This window comes from Mizuhopecten yessoensis, unplaced genomic scaffold, assembly GCF_002113885.1.
Source record: "Mizuhopecten yessoensis strain PY_sf001 unplaced genomic scaffold, ASM211388v2 scaffold8935, whole genome shotgun sequence".
NCBI lineage: Eukaryota > Metazoa > Mollusca > Bivalvia > Pectinida > Pectinidae > Mizuhopecten > Mizuhopecten yessoensis.
The window spans coordinates 35,649-36,689 of NW_018407796.1; the positions used below are offsets into that span (position 1 = coordinate 35,649).

General features: G+C 35.8%; 1 protein-coding gene across 1 annotated transcript in view; it reads left to right on the forward strand.

The window, feature by feature from the left end:
* The window catches only part of LOC110456873, a 40,987-nt gene that overhangs the window by 19,508 nt on the left and 20,438 nt on the right, over positions 1–1,041 (forward strand). The window contains exon 7 of the mRNA XM_021507898.1: positions 544–682. Coding sequence (XP_021363573.1) covers positions 544–682 — 139 coding nt within the window. The remainder of the gene's footprint in view (positions 1–543; positions 683–1,041) is intronic.

Below are 1,041 nucleotides of genomic sequence, written 5' to 3' on the forward strand. Positions count from 1 at the left end.
ACCCTGTACACACAAACTAAAGTATTAGTGTCACCCTGTACACACAAACCAAAGTATGATTGTTTTCTGCACACACAAACCAAAGTATGATTGTGACTTTTATTCGTCACATTCCAAACAGTTGGATCTGTTGGACCAGTGTGTTCATTTATGGACCTAGCTAGTGATCTGAAGTACTTTCTGGCAAGCCATAGGGCAAATATTTTCTAAGGCCTGCTTTAATTTGTGTAGCCCTCTCTGTCTTTATCCCTGAAATTCTAAATTTGAAAATGGATGAATCTATCTGCATCAATTAACATACCCCAAGGCTTATAAGGTTCCACCCTACACAAACCAAAGTATCGCTTTATGCACAAAGTGAAACCAGCATATTTGGTCTAGTTAACTTCACCTTGATATAAACCCTGTAGATCACTGCTTTAATGTTTTGTTTAATCAGTGCTGTATGTGAATATTAACTGATGCCTTCAGTCATTAAATGCTTTGATAACATGATCACTCCTACATTTAATATCTAATCAATTGTGATTTCCTGTTTCACAGGTTCTTGGAATAAACGACAATTATGAATTAAGATCGCCACTTCACCTAGTGGCTGAGAAGGGAGATAATTCATTGCCAATGTTGCACATTCTGCTCGGCTGTGAAAAGACTAAGGTGGATCTGAGAAGTGAAAGTGATCGTAAGTTACCATGTACAAGTAAACCATACTTGGTGTATTTAAACACACTTTTATATCAATATGGACATTTTGTATTGTAATTTTTCCAGAACAGGTTATAGATAACCTTTACTTTGCATGAATATATCACCATAGTACAATGAATGCTAAACTTTGTTATTGTAAGTTGATTTTTATTCCATTTTTGTCTCACTATGACAAAGGTGCACAAGATGTTTGGCACTTTGGTACTTTGGCAATTAAATCCTTGTTAAGTTTTGGCTTTCTGTACTAACTGTTGTGTTGTGTTTACAGGGAGAACAGTAGTGTACTAACTGTTGTGTTGTGTTTACAGGGAGAACAGTAGTGTACTAACTGTT